We start from the raw sequence: 13680 nt of genomic DNA on the forward strand, positions 1-13680 counted from the left end.
TTTAGCATGTATCGGAATTTCTTTTTTTATTTTTTTAAGGCTTAATCAGTTTGCATTATGTGTGTACACATTTTGTTCATCTATCTGTCAGTGGGTATTGAGTTGCTTCAATCTTTGGCTATTATGAATTGTGCTCCTGTGCACATTCATGTACAAGTCTCTATTTTGAGTCCCTTCTTTCAGATCTTTGGGTATATAGTTAGAGGTGGAGTTGTTGGATCAAACAATAATCTATGTTTAATTTTTGAGGAACTGCGAAACTGTTTTTTAGAGTCGCTATACCATTTTACATTCTTACCAGCAAGGCACAAGAGTTTCAGTTTCTCCATCATATTCTTGCCAGTTCTGATTTCCTTTTTTTTTTTTTAAAAGCCATCCTAATGTGTGTCAAGTAGTATATCATGGTTTTGTCCTGCATTTCCTTAGTTACTAGAAATGCTAAACATCTTTTTGTGTGCAATTGTCCATTCATTTCTTTTTGAGGGAACGGGAGGGGAGGTTGGAGGGAGGGAGAGAATCTTAAGCAGGCTCCATGGAGTCTTATGCGAGGCTCAGTTTCATAATCCTGAGATCATGACCTGAGCCAAAATCAAGAGTCTGGATGCTTAACTGACTGAGCCACCCAGGGACCCCTGTCCATTCATTCTTATTTGGAGAATTGTCTGTTTACATACTTTGCCTGTTTTTTGAGTTGTCTTTTTATTGAGTTGTAAGAATTCTTTATATATTCTGGATCCTAGATCCTTATTAAATACATGATTTGCAATATTTTTTCTTATTCTCTGAGTTGTCTTATCACTTTTTTAGTAGTGTTTTTTGAAGCACAATGTTTTTAAGTTTTATTTATTTTTGATCAAAATATAGTTGATACAATATTACATTAGTTTTAGGTATACAACAGGCATTTCACAACTTTCTACTTTGTGCTATGACAAATGTTTTTAATGTTGATGAAATCCATTTTGTGTATTTTTTTATTTTGTGCTTTAACAATCAGGTCAAGAAAATAGTGGTCTAATTCAGCATCATAAGAATTTGTACCTGAGTTTTCTTCAGAGCATATTGTAGTTTTAGCTCTTAGGTCTAGGCCTTTGGTTCATTTTGAGTTAATGTTTGTAATTGGTTTGAGATAAGGATCCAAATTCATTCTTTTGTGGATGGGTATCCACTTGTCCCAGCACCATTTGTTGAGAAGACCATTCTTTCCCTATTGATTTGTCTTGGGACCACAGTAAAAAAAAAAAACAGTTGACCATAAATGCATGGATGTACTCTGGATTCTCAGAGTTCTGTTCCATTGATCTGTATGTCTATTGTTATGCTAGACTGTCTTGATTACCATAGCTTTGTGTTGTAAGTTTTCAGATTGGGAATAGTGAGTCTTCCAATATGGAATATTATTACATTGGTTATATGTTGAACCGATTTTGCATTCTTGAGATAAATTCCACTTGTTTATAATTTATAATCCTTTTTATGTGCTGTTAGGTTTGGTTTGTTAGTATTTCCTGAGGGCTTTCGATCTGTGTTCATAAGGGGCTGTTACAGTGACTGTCATATGTTGAATCAGTTTTGCATTCTTGGGATAAATTGTACTTGGTCATGGTTTGTAATCCTCTTTATATGCTGCTAGATTTGGTTTGCCGGTATTAGGAATTTCTCTATTCATGTTCATAAAAGATATTGGTAGTTTTCTTGTGATGTCTTTGGTTTCGATTTGAAGGTAATACTGGCTTCATAGAATGAGTTGAGAAATGTTTTTTCCTCTTCTCATTTTTGGAAGCATTTGAAAAGGTTTGGTGTTAATTCCCATTTATCTTTGCTAGAATTTGCCAGTTGTAATAAATTTAATAGTGTCCTTACAAAAATTCATGTCCACCCAGAAATTCATTGTTACTTTATTTGAAATAGGATCTTTGCAGATTAACTGTAAGTTACATTGAGATCATACATTGAGTTATAGTGAGATCATACTAAATTTAAGATGGGCCCTAAATCCAGTTATTTGTGTCCTTACAACAAGAGAAGACAAAAAGACCTACAGAAAAGAAGGTCATGGGAAGAGATTGATGCAGAGATTGGAGTGATGCAGCAATAAGCTTAAATAATGGCCAAGAATAGCCAAGAGCCACCAGAAGCTAGGAAGAGGGAAGGAAGGAGTCTTCCTTAGAGTCTTTTAGAAAGAAGCATGACCTAGCAACAACTTGATTTCAGACTTCAAGCCTCCAGAACTTTAAGAGAATACATTTCTGTGGTTTTAAGTCACCAAGTATGTGGTAATTTATTATAGCAGCTCTAGGAAAGTAATAAACCGGTGAAGCTGTCTAGTCCTGGGCTTTTCTTTGTGAGAAGGTTTTTGTTTTTGTTTTTGTTTTTCATTATTATTACAAATTCAATCTTTATATCTTATAGGCCTATTCAGACTTTCTGTTTCTTAAGTCAGTTTCAGTAGTTTGTGTCTTTCTAGGAATTCTTCAATTTCATCTAAGTTCTTTGTTGGTAGACAATTGTTTATAGTATTCCCTTATAATCCTTTTTGTTTCTGTAAAGGTCAGTAGTAACATTCTGCTTTCATTCCTAGTTTTAGTAACTTGAGGAGTTTTTCTGGTCACTCTCCCTAAAGGTTTGTCAATTTTGTTGGTCATTTCAAATAACCAACTTTTGGTTTCATTGATTTTTTTTTTTTTTCTATACCTTCATTCATCCAAACTTTCTGCTTGCTTTGCATTTGCATTTGCTTTTTTTTTTTTTTTTAAGATTTTATTTATTTATTTGACAGAGATACATAGATCACAAGTAGGCAAAGAGGCAGGCAGAGAGAGGGGAAGGGAAGCAGGCTCCCTGCTGAGCGGAGATCCCAATGTGGGGCTCCATCCCAGGACCCTGGGATCATGACCTGAGCCGAAGGTAGAAGGCTTTAACCCACTGAGCCACCCGGGCGCCCCTGGATTTGCTTTTTTTATTTTCCTAGTTTCTCAAGGTGGAAGTTTAGATTATTGATTTGAATTCTTTATTCTTTTTTAATGTAGCATTCACAGCCTACTTTTGCTGTGCCCTGTAAATTTTAGTATTGTTTTAGCAGCTTGGGTTGTCATAACAAAATGCCATAGACTGGGCAGCTTAAGCAACAGAAAATTATTTTTTTATTTGGAAAGGTGGGAGCGCCTGCGTGGCTCAGTTGTTAAGCATCTGCCTTTGGCTCAGGTCATGATCCCAGGGTCCTGGGATCAAGCCCCACATCAGGTTTCCTGCTCAGTGGGGAGCCTGCTTCTCCCTCCCCCACTCCCTCTGCTTGTATTCCCTTTCTTGCTGTGTCTCTATCAAACAAACAAACAAATAAATAAATAAATAAAATCTTAAAAAATTTGGAAGGGTAGAAGTCTAAGATCAAGGGGACCATCATGGTTGGATTTTTGTGAGAACTCTTCTCTCCTCTGCCAGCTTGCTGTGTCATATGGCAGGGGGAGAGAGCAAGAGCAAGCTCTTTGGTATTTCACTTATACAGAAGCAGATCCCATCATGGAGGCCCCACCCTCATGACCGCATCTAAATCTAATTACCTCCCAAAGACTCCATCCCCCAAAACCATCACTCTAGGGCTTAAACATACCAATCTTAGTGGAAAATAATTCAGTCCATAGCAGCTATGCTATATTTTTGTTTTCATTGATTTCAAAGTACTTCCTAATTTCCCTCATGATTTCTTCTTTGTCCTACTGGTTATTTAGGAATGTGTTAATTTCCACATATTGATGACTTCTTCTAATGTATTACTGATTTGTAATTTCATTCCATTGTGGTCAGAGAACATACTTTGTATAATTTCAGGGTTTTAAAATTTTTTGAGACTTGCTTTGTGGCTGAACAAATGGTCTGTCCTGGATAATGTTACATGTATGCACTTGAAAGGAATGTATTGTCTGTGGTTTTTCTTGAGATTTTGGTTTCTCTTTAAGATTTATTTGAGGGCGCCTGGGTGGCTCAGTGGGTTGGGCCGCTGCCTTCGGCTCAGGTCGTGATCTCAGGGTCCTGGGATTGAGTCCCGCATCGGGCTCTCTGCTCAGCAGGGAGCCTGCTTTCCTCTCTCTCTCTCTCTCTCTGCCTGCTTCTCTATCTACTTGTGATTTCTCTCTGTCAAATAAATAAATAAAATCTTTAAAAAAAAAAAAGATTTATTTGAGAGGGAGTGAGAGAGAGTTAGAACATGAGGAGAGGGAGAAGCAGGCTCCGTGGATATGGGGCTTGATCCCAAGACCCTGGGATCATGACCCAAGTGGAAAGCAGACACTAACAATTGACCCACCCAGGCCCCCCCAATTTTTTTTTTTTTTTTAAGATTTTATTTATTCACTTGAGATAGGAAGCACAAGTTGGGGGAGGGGGAGTAGCGACTCCCTGCCCAACGTGGGGCTTGCTCCCAGGACCCAGAGATCATGACCTGAGCTAAAGGGAGATGCTTAACCAGCTAAGTGACCCAGGGGCCACTTAAGGTTTTATTTTTGAGTAATCTCCACACCGAGTGTGGTGCTCAAACCCACAAACCCAAGATCAAGAGTCACATGCTCTACTGACTGAGCCAGCTGGTGTCCCAAAAATGTATTTTCTTGTTTGTTTTTTTAAAGTAAGCTTCACCCCCAGTGTGGAGTCCAACATGGGGCTTGAACTCACCATCCTGAGATCGAGACCTGAGCTTAGATCAAGAGTCAGACACTTAGGGGCGCCTGGGTGGCTCAGTGGGTTAAAGCCTCTGCCTTCGGCTCAGGTCATGATCCCAGGGTCCTGGGATCGAGCCCCGCATCGGGCTCTCTGCTCAACAGGGAGCCTGCTTCCTCCTCTCTCTCTGCCTGCCTCTCAGCCTACTTGTAATCTCTGCCTGTCAAATAAATAAATAAAATCTTTAAAAAAAAAAAAAAAAAGGAGTCAGACACTTGAGCAACTGAGCCATCCAGGCGAACCTGTTGAGTCTTTTATAGATGTCTGTCAGGCCTAGTTGGTTTATAGTGTTCTTCAAGACTTGTTTCCTTGCTCATCATCTAATCTATTATTGCAAATAAGGTATTGAAGTCTCCAGGTATTACTGTTGAACTGTTAATTTTTCCCTTTTGTTTAATTTTTGCTTTATATATTTTGAGATTCTATTGTTAGGAGCATGTATGTTTATAATAGCTATATTGATATATCAAGAAGATGTTACATCTTTTATCATTATACAGTGTCCTTTGTGTCTCGTAACAAATAATGTCTTAAAGTCTTTTTTTTCTTGTTACGCTTATGGTGTACAAGATCCCAGGAATGTATTGAGGTATAAGCTCCTGTGGACATTTCATTCCTCACTTTTCCTTTTAAGGTTTTTGGTCTTTTGTTTATTCCAAATATTATCCACCACCTTAGGCAGCCATGAACTTAAAACACCCGCCTGTAATCGTTTTTGACAAATGCCCCCTGGAAAAAGGAATTTTGCACTTGAGGATCCAATCAAGTCAAATATAGACAGCCTTGCAAGTGGGGTCTTGCAGGGAACTATTTACAGATAGGTCAGATAGTGACAATTTCTGGGAATGAGGCTTTGAAAGAGTTCCAGTTTCCTGTGCTGCCTCTCATGGTTTTGGGGCTCCATGGGAAATGTGGATTGTTTTCATAGCTTACAGCTTCAACTTGTAGCTGAAAAGTAAGGGATGGAACCAGGGCAAGTTAAAATGCCCCAAATTTGCTGTTCCTATTGAGATTCACCATTTTTCTTAAATGCTGAGTTGCTGTAAGCCTTTAGTTAGTTTCCAGAGTTCTGAAAAAGTTGATTCTGACAGTTTTTGCCAATTTTTTCATTGCTTTGTGAAGGAGAGAATTTTTCAAGGTCCTTACTTCATTATGGTCACTAATGTAATCCATTGCTTGGTAAAGGTAGGTGTTGAGGCAGCAGCAAACTTCCCAAATCAGCAGTGTCAGACTTGTCCAAGAGTTTTACTGGGTCAGGAGGAGAGTAACACTCCTTCTAAATGGAGATACAGGCAAAGGCCTTAAGCAGTTCTACTTCTCAAAGGAAAAGGAGGAGAAAGGAACCATTATTTGAGTTTCTGCACACAAAGTGCATATAGTATTTTTTTTAAAGCTTCACTACAATTTTTATAAGATACAGGAAGATATATAAGATTTATAAGATATATATAAAATCCCCATTTTACAAATGAGGTAACTAAAGTGAAGGGGATGAAATGCAGACCACAAAGGAACTAAGTGGCACATCCACTTTCTACTTTAGAAAAGGCCATTCCCTTTCATTTATGTGTTTTCACTGTGTGACTGCTGCATTTAATTATGTTTTCTCATTTAATCAGCACTGAACTTTTCTATAGTAGATTTTATTACCCCTTTTTTACAGAAGAGGAAACTGAGGCTGAGGAGGGTTAGGCTTCTTGCCTTGGTTATAGTATAAGTAAGACAGAGTCAGTTCTGCTGGGCTCCTTTACCCATTTCTTTAGATAATGCGCAGTGCTGCTTCTGGCCTAGGATTACCACATATCCTCTCCTGTACACTGGCTTCTGGGGACCAACCATGCTGTTTCCAAGATAAAAAGCCCCTTTGTCTGGTCTGAAGTCCTAGAGTGACCAGGGTCAAAAGAAATCCTGTTGGCTATCCATGTCTTTGTGTATAGTAGAAAGAGCCCTAGGTTAGGAATTCTGGCTTGGCCACTGAATTTGCCTCTGAAAATTTGTATCTTTTAGAGCCTAAGTTTTCTCATCTATAATTGACCTTCAAAATAGGATATGCATGGAGGAAAATAACTGCATTTTAGTTTTGTAATTTCTTTTTAATTTGTGAACATATTACAGTGATTTGTGTGCGTAGTTTGGGTATGTATGTTTATTGTTCACTGATGGGATTCTTAATCGTGGACCACAGGTTTATGAAGTGAGGGGTTTAACTACAATGTGTTCAGTGCCAATATCCTGTCATGTTTTACCAAAAAAGGCCTCTTACATTTGGGTTGAATGCTTGGCGATGATAACTCTTTGATTACTGTTAACCTTGATATCTTTGGTTATCTTACCCTTTTGTAAGTCTTTTCCTTGGTTGTAATCTCTTCAGCCAGAGACACACTCTACTTCTGTGCAGTGCTGTGGTGCTTGCAGTTTCCAGAAGTGGGTGCTGTCACTGGTTTCAGAAAGTAGCCTGCGCAACACATAGGTTAGTGGTTGCCATTTTCCAGCCTAGCAGGCAGGATCGGGAACCCCATCTTGCTTTCTTTGCATTGTACCACAATTGGAGCTAACTGTTTAGCCCTGATTATCTTTGTGATCATGGAAGCCTGAGGCCAGACTATCCTCAGGGCTTCTTTATGTCAAGATACCAGTCACTATGTACAGGAGCCTAGACCTCAGAGAATTCTCTGGGTAATAAAGATGTGTAACTCTTCTACGAGAAACTGAGAAAACCCGAGCAGCACTAATCACTGCTCACTTCCTTAGGATAAACCTTCTGAGATCTATTGCTCCATCTGAGGAGGCTCCACCCTTTTTTTGCCCACCCTACTTGCCCAGGGTTTCAGGCTCCTCATTGGGAGGTATACATAGTCCTCTTACTTGCCTTGCTTGTGACCTCTTTTCCGCATCCTTTCATGAGTAATGTCCTCACCATCTTTGAAAGTGTTGTGACGCACCACCAGTTGTAAGATGCGTTCTGATTACAGATACTAAAATGGAGAGAATCTGTGAATCTGTGAAAAATGGTAGCTTCCTTTCCTACCTAATGGTCAAATGGGGAGAGCAAAACCTGGAGAGACTAGTAATGCTGAGGTACAGCTGAGAGCCTTACAGAGGGAGCAAACACAGAAAGCCAAAAGTAACTCCAAGACTTAGCAGCCGGTGGGGATCATACAATGAATATCTTCTAAAATAAATCCTCTTACCAGGCTGTTACTGGAATCAGTGCTTACTGTCACTGAAGAAGGTGAAAGAGCTAGCTGCCTATTGCTGAAAGGAACTGGAGGAATGAGTAAATGTTTAAATTCCTTTAATTCAAGTAGATAAGTACATGGGCAAGGAGTTGTGGTGCCTTAAAATTAATGTCTTTTTTTAAAGTTTGTAGTTTTTAAGAAAAACTTGATTTTTCACAAAAATGTAACTGAATAGTTAATTCTATCATTAAATAATAAACCTACTCAATTTAGTGGTAGTTCCAGCAACATTAGTTCTTGCGGAAAAACGGAATGGTCATCCAACTCCCACATGTAAACAGCTTCAATAGCAGTTGGAAAATTCTTCCAGCTTATTCCTGAATTCTTATCTGACAAGTATTTTTCTCAGACAAGTGGATCTTCATTTATCCAGATGATACATAGATATTTCTATAAGTTTAAGAAGTATATTATTCCCTGTGGAAAAAGAAGCTTGTTATATAGTGTAGCTTTTCTGGTCCTGGCCAAAGACCTAACTCTGTACATTATTTGTCTCTGGCTTGGCCATTTTCAAACGGTAATTATAGATCTGATTGTTGTTTATTGAGAAGAGTAAACTATTCTGTAGAAGTAAAAATACGGATCTAAGTGAAGGAAGTCGGCTTCTAGGACATTTGCAGTTTCCTAGGAATTTTCCGACTGCACCAGTGCATATAGTTTGATACTTGAAAACATTGATTTCACTTACTTTCCTTAACTTGCCCTCCCTTACCCCCCCACCGAGTATATAATATTCTTAAATAATTGTGGTAGAAAATCTTATTCAGGTGGACTTTCAGACTTTCTTTCTTCCTATTTTTAAAGTCCCTAAATTATATATTTTTATTTTGTAGGTATCATAGCAGCAAATGTTTTTGTATTCTGTTTATGGAGAGTACCTTCTCTACAGCGGACAATGATCAGATATTTCACATCCAACCCAGCCTCAAGTAAGTCTTCTCATGACTTTATTTTGAGGTAGAGGTAATATGAAAGAAATAGGTTTTATGTTAATTGAAATGCTATAAAAAGGATGAGTTACTTGTCAAAAATTATAAGCAAAATCCAGAAGATAGACTGTAAGTTCCTTGAGGAAAGGGACCTCATCTATCTTAGTCTTATGTCCCAGGTACTTAAAATGCATCTTGTACATAGTAGACATGTATTTTTTAATGACACAAGATCTATGATCACTACAAGTTTGCTCTTGGGAGGATACTGTTATACAACTTCATATCTGTAGTAAAAATAGCTTACTAATACTTTTTCTAGGTAATTTTTGCCATAAGGAAAAGTTGCTTTCATTGAACTGAGAATTTTTATTGGGTACTTACTAAATAGAAGAAATTTAAGATAAGTTTTTACCACCTTGAAAAATACTATGGTAAACCATCTTATTTAAACTTTTTAATTGGCTCTGTTTTTGCTTCTTATTTTGAGTTTTTCATAATAGTAATGAAAAAAATCTAAAACAGATCATATTTAGATCATGGCTGTGTGTCCTGTGATTACCAGACTTTTTTTTTTCCCCTCTTATAGAGGTCCTTTGTTCTCCAATGTTGCTGTCAACATTCAGTCATTTCTCCTTGTTTCACATGGCTGCAAATATGTATGTTTTGTGGAGCTTCTCCTCCAGCATAGTGAACATTCTGGGTCAAGAGCAGTTCATGGCAGTTTACTTATCTGCAGGTAAAAAGCTTTAATCTGGGGATCTTTCAGCGTATAAGCACTTTACCTACCTGGAGTAGGAAGGAAGGGAATGATTATAGCCATATTCTACACATGAAGTTTGTGTATAGAGAATTGTACAAACTATATAGAGAAGGATATCACAGACCAGCGGGCTTATCTTTTATGCTTCTCATTTTGCTGGTTTCTTTTTAGATTATTTAGGTATGTTTAGTTTTAAGTCAGGATAGACAGGAGTTAAGGTTTAGTATAGAATTTAAGAATGTCATTTTATCTCATTAGGCCTTGGTTTCTTTAGCTCAGATCCACCGTTTTATAAATAGGTGCTTCCCAGACTCTCTGGCTGTCTCAATCATCTGGATCTTTGTTAAATAACTTTAAGCTCATTTACCACAGTGTGTTCACTTTCCAGAAAGCTTTAGATCAGAACTTTGTAATAATTAAACTATCAAGAATGAATTTATTCTGCAAGCATGTATCTTAGTTTGGAACCACTCCAGTCAGTCTTGGAGATAACATCATTTCCTGATTTCAATTAGGAAGTGGTAGTATTGGATTCTAGGTTCCTAGATGCTACTAAACTGACAAGTGGTCAGTTAAATTTTACCTGTTTGCAAAATATACTTAATTAAAAAACACACAGCATAAAAATTCATTTCTGAAATACCTTTATTTTTAATTAAAAATAATTTAAGGTTTTGTTTTGTTTTTTTAATAATCTCTGTACCCAACATGGAGCTTAAACTCACAGCCCTGAGATCAAGAGTGACATGTTCTTCTGGCTGAGCCAACCAGGCACCGCTGAAGTCCATTCATTTAAAAACAGTATATTGGGGCATCTGGGTGGCTCAGTCTGTTAAGTGTCTGCCTTCAGCTTAGGTCATGATTCTGGAGTCTGCTTCCCTCGCCTGCTCTGCGCCTCTCCCCACCCCCATGCTGTCTTTCTCTCTCACAGAAAAATAAAATCTTTTAAAAAATAAAAAGTTTGGAAAAAAAAAAAAACTTCAGTCCAGTTTGCTGCGCCCCCCCCCCCCCCCGTGCTGCCATTAAAGACCATGTCACATGAGGCATGTGTGGAAAAATAAATAAATAAATAAAATAAAAAGTTTATTTGGGAATCATACTGTAGTGTGAAAAAAGCACTTGAGAGCTTGAGGTCAGAAGACCTAGTTTTATTAGACCCTATTTCTGCTACTTGCCATCTGATTTTGCAGAAAAGACTATACACTCTCTGAAGATATTGATACTTATTCTTTCGTGACATGGGGTTGTGGAAAGGATTAAATAGAAGCATCTACCACAAGGCCCAGGATGGGTGATTAATCAGTTTTATTCAAATATCATGCATCTGATCCCTCAGTACTAGAAACTGAGCAACATCTTTGGCCTGTACAGAAGCGTATAGTTCTTTCCCCATGTACTAGTTGTATTGTTGTAGGTACAAACAGGTCTGTTTCAGGTGCTGCTAATTCCTGCTCTCTAGGAAGTTTTAGAAATGAGCCACATTCATCTTAGATGACATTGGAACCACAGGGACTTGTAAAAGATCATCTAGTCTAGATCTGCAGCAGAGTCATTTGGCAAGCCGAGTAAAATATAGATTCCCTGGTCCCACTCCAGAGAATCTGATTTAGTGTTTGGAGTGCAGCCCAGAGGATTCCCAGACAGTTGATGGGTTTGGAACTAGTCTCTTTCCTGTTATAGATGAGAAAAGTGAGAACTGAGAAGTAAAGTGAATGACCCTATGTCATTGAGTAAGTTGTGCAGTTGGTCAGACTTCTTTTTATAAATATCTGAAGTGATAGTGTAGGTATTCATGCACCTTGTACTGACCTAGGTAGAAATCCGTCACTTAGTCTCTGTGAGTTGGGCATCAGAAATGGAAACTACTTTTATACCTCACTGAAATTATCAAAATATGACTTATTTCCCAGGTGTTATTTCCAATTTTGTCAGTTATGTGTGTAAAGTTGCCACAGGAAGATATGGACCATCACTTGGTGCAGTAAGTATTTCTAATGTAAATTTTCTTAATTTAGTTTTTATGCATTTTGATATAATATTAGTCTTACAGAAAAGTCACATAATTATCACAATGACTTCTATGTACCCTTTACCCTACTGTTAAGTACAGAACCACAGTACAGTTATCAAAGCCAACAAATTAACATTTGTAACAGTACTAATTACATTAATGCTAATCTGTATCTAATTTAGAATTCATACATCTGTAGAGCCTTGTAAACTTCAGGCTAGCTTTTGACTGTTGGTCATATATATATACTTACTGGAAGAGTACAAATCAAGTAGAGTAGTCAGAACAGTGGGTGTCCAGTCTCCAGAAACCAAGGAGCCTAATCTAGCACTGGAAAATTGAAAATAATTACAAATTTGATTCTGGTATTCTGTTCTTCTGTTTAGTCCCTATTTGAGTGTTTGCTACACAGATTAGACTAGTAGACACTGTACTAGAGACTGGGGATATAGCCGGTGAGCACGATGTTCACAGTTCCCGTCTTTAGGAGTTATGTTCTGGATGCTTAAAAACAAAAACACAAAAAAAAGCACAAATGTGTTTTCTTTTGAGTTTAATGGCAGATTTCTAGGCACATGGAAATCTTTGCATAACATTTCTCTAAAGACTACACATTCATTTTGTACATATTTAAATGCAAATCACTTAAATACATTCAAATAGGGGTTTCATATTTGAAGAAATTTTTTGAAGGTTCATTTTTAGAAAAATAATTCTAATGTTATCATCCCATAATGTGTGTGTTCCTCAGATTTGTGTGTACTTAATTTCCTGAGACCTGTATCTTGTCCTATCACCTACTTGATTTCTTAAGCACCTCTTTTTGCCTTCATGGAATGTTTTATATATAAAATTTAGTGCCAGTACAATTTACGTATTTCATACCCTATCCTTTACCTCATTAACCAACTAAGCACCTGATATATGAAGGCAACGAAGACAACTGGGATGAAACAGAAAAGGACTTTGACTTTAATTGGAGGAGAAAACATTGTATACATACATAATACACACTAAAAAGGCTGAGTGTTCTTTTTTGTTGTTGTTGTTGTTGTTTAAAGATTTTATTTATTTATTTGACAGAGATCACAAGTAGGTAGAGAGGCAGGCAGAAAGAAAGGAGAAAGCAGGCTCCCGGCTGAGCAGAGAGTCGGATGCGGGGCTTGATCCCAGGATCCTGGGATCATGACCTGAGCCGAAGGCAGCCGCTTAACCGACTGAGCCACCTCGCTTACCTGTGATTTCTAGATCATATTACTGAACCTCTCTGAACTTCAGTTTCTGTATATAAAATGGGAATAACACCTCTTTCAGATCTGCAGTGCACGTGTGCTTAGAAAGCTTAGCATAATAAGGAGCATGTACTAGGAAATGTAGTGGGAGTTCCTGTTTAGTCATCGAAATTCTGTAGAGCCACGCCAGGATAAAATTATTGTCACCCATAATTAAAGAAAACAAAATCACCAGGAATAAAATACTATTGGCAAAGTTATGTTAGAAAATAAGAAATATTGGTCTTACTGGCTTCATTGTAATCCTTTGTTAAAGGGTGAAGGGGACTATTGAAGAATACTTGTCAATTAACAGTGGCATTAGGGAGCAAGAATATTGACTGGATTTTGGTAAGGGTTTTGTTTAGCTAGAGCTCTGTGTACTCTGAATCTCACTTAAAAATTGTTTTTTAGTAGTTATTGGTAGGAAGCTTTTCTCTAGTCTGCTTTTCAGAAGTTTATTGTCTGTGAATGTAGCCCTTAACCTTGAGATGGCAGAGATCAATACAATGTTTATTGTAGGATGAGCCTGGTGGTGGGTATTAAGGAGCGCCTGTATTGCATGGAGCACTGGGTGTTGTACATAAGCAATGAATCTTCGAACACTGCAAAAAAATAAAGTTGTTATAACAGGAAAAGTGTTTGTTGTAGGAAACAGCATTTGTTAGAGTGTTAGAGAAATTTTTTTCACTTTATGTTGTAGTTTATTAATAGGCCAGATTTGCTCACCAACATAACTTACTATAACTTCATT

General features: G+C 37.6%; 1 protein-coding gene across 2 annotated transcripts in view; it reads left to right on the forward strand.

Moving 5' to 3' along the window:
* The window catches only part of PARL (presenilin associated rhomboid like), a 53011-nt gene that overhangs the window by 22620 nt on the left and 16711 nt on the right, over positions 1 to 13680 (forward strand). The window contains exons 5-7 of one of the 2 annotated variants that reach the window (XM_032339381.1): positions 8786 to 8881; positions 9471 to 9620; positions 11555 to 11625. In XM_032339381.1, the coding sequence (XP_032195272.1) occupies positions 8786 to 8881; positions 9471 to 9620; positions 11555 to 11625 (317 nt within the window). The remainder of the gene's footprint in view (positions 1 to 8785; positions 8882 to 9470; positions 9621 to 11554; positions 11626 to 13680) is intronic. The other variant, XM_032339390.1, reaches the window with a different exon arrangement.

This window comes from Mustela erminea, chromosome 1 (assembly GCF_009829155.1).
Source record: "Mustela erminea isolate mMusErm1 chromosome 1, mMusErm1.Pri, whole genome shotgun sequence".
Classification (NCBI taxonomy): Eukaryota; Metazoa; Chordata; class Mammalia; order Carnivora; family Mustelidae; genus Mustela; species Mustela erminea.